Consider the following 1,170-nt stretch of genomic DNA (forward strand, 5'->3'; position numbering starts at 1 on the left):
GTGAGCGCTTGTCATTATCAACAGTTGACATCTTCGCATTATCCTTATTGAATCATCTTCATTTGTCACTCACTTTCCTCTGCTTCATTATCTTTGCTATTCAAATAATTATCAGATCATTGCTAATAATAATAAATATTAAGAACTAAATACTAGATGTAATAATAATAATAATGAATATTAAAAGCTAAATCATAGTTGTAATAATAATATTAAGACCTAAATAATAGTTGTAATAATAATATTAAGACCTAAATAATAGTTGTAATAATAATATTAAGACCTAAATAATAGTTGTAATAATAATATTAAGACCTAAATAATAGTTGTAATAATAATATTAACTAATAAAAATAAATATTAAAAACTAAATAATAAATAAATAATAAAAAATTAAATAATAAATATTAAGAACTACATAATAGTATTAAAAACTAAATAATACTAAATATTAATTATTATTATTATAATCAAAAAGAAGCGCTAAGCCACAAGGACTATACAGCAACTAAATATTAAAAACTAGATAATAATAATAAGGTAATGGTGACGTACCTTCTACTCATGTTACAGTGATGGTTGCCTCCTTTCCGTAACTTTGTGCTCACTAAGCAAAAATTGAGAAAAGCGGTGAGCTTCCTTAACTACCAAACTAGGCTGGACTTCTATATAAAACAACCTCCAACAGTAAAAAAAAAAATCCTCAAAAAGAAGCGAACGGATCTGACAAAGTTTAGAGCTAAGGGCTGGCAGTGGGTTATAGTGACTCGAGACACGACACGCGGGACACCTCACAAACGCTGCATCACTCTTCCTAACTGTACACATACTAAGGTTGAGACTACCTGTACTCGTGCCTACACCTCTTCAACTCATCCACCAACCCAGTACGACACTCTTCCCACATTACAAACTTCCTTAATGCTAATCATAATTTATCCAGTATCGCTACACATGGTTCACAAGATGATATACCTTTATGTAATTATAATACATTATTGCTACATTCACATGTTGGCTGAAAATAATGTAAAATTACGCTAAAATAACTCCAAAAATGTCAAATGTAAGTTTATTTCCACAGGTTCGTTCCCCGTAAATATAACGCAACGCATCTAAAAGTAACCTCGAAAATTACGCTCGGAGGGCAAAACTCCTAGCCCAAAAAAA

General features: G+C 30.2%; 1 protein-coding gene across 1 annotated transcript in view; it reads right to left on the bottom strand.

The window, feature by feature from the left end:
- Window positions 1-699, bottom strand: part of LOC128701625 (chymotrypsin-like protease CTRL-1) — a 194,937-nt gene extending 194,238 nt beyond the window's left edge. Inside the window, exon 1 of the mRNA XM_070101720.1 lies at window positions 556-699. Coding sequence (XP_069957821.1) covers window positions 556-566 — 11 coding nt within the window. The 5' untranslated portion in view covers window positions 567-699. The remainder of the gene's footprint in view (window positions 1-555) is intronic.
- Between the last annotated feature and the right edge of the window lie 471 nt (window positions 700-1,170).

Source organism: Cherax quadricarinatus, chromosome 78, assembly GCF_038502225.1.
Source record: "Cherax quadricarinatus isolate ZL_2023a chromosome 78, ASM3850222v1, whole genome shotgun sequence".
Lineage (NCBI taxonomy): Eukaryota > Metazoa > Arthropoda > Malacostraca > Decapoda > Parastacidae > Cherax > Cherax quadricarinatus.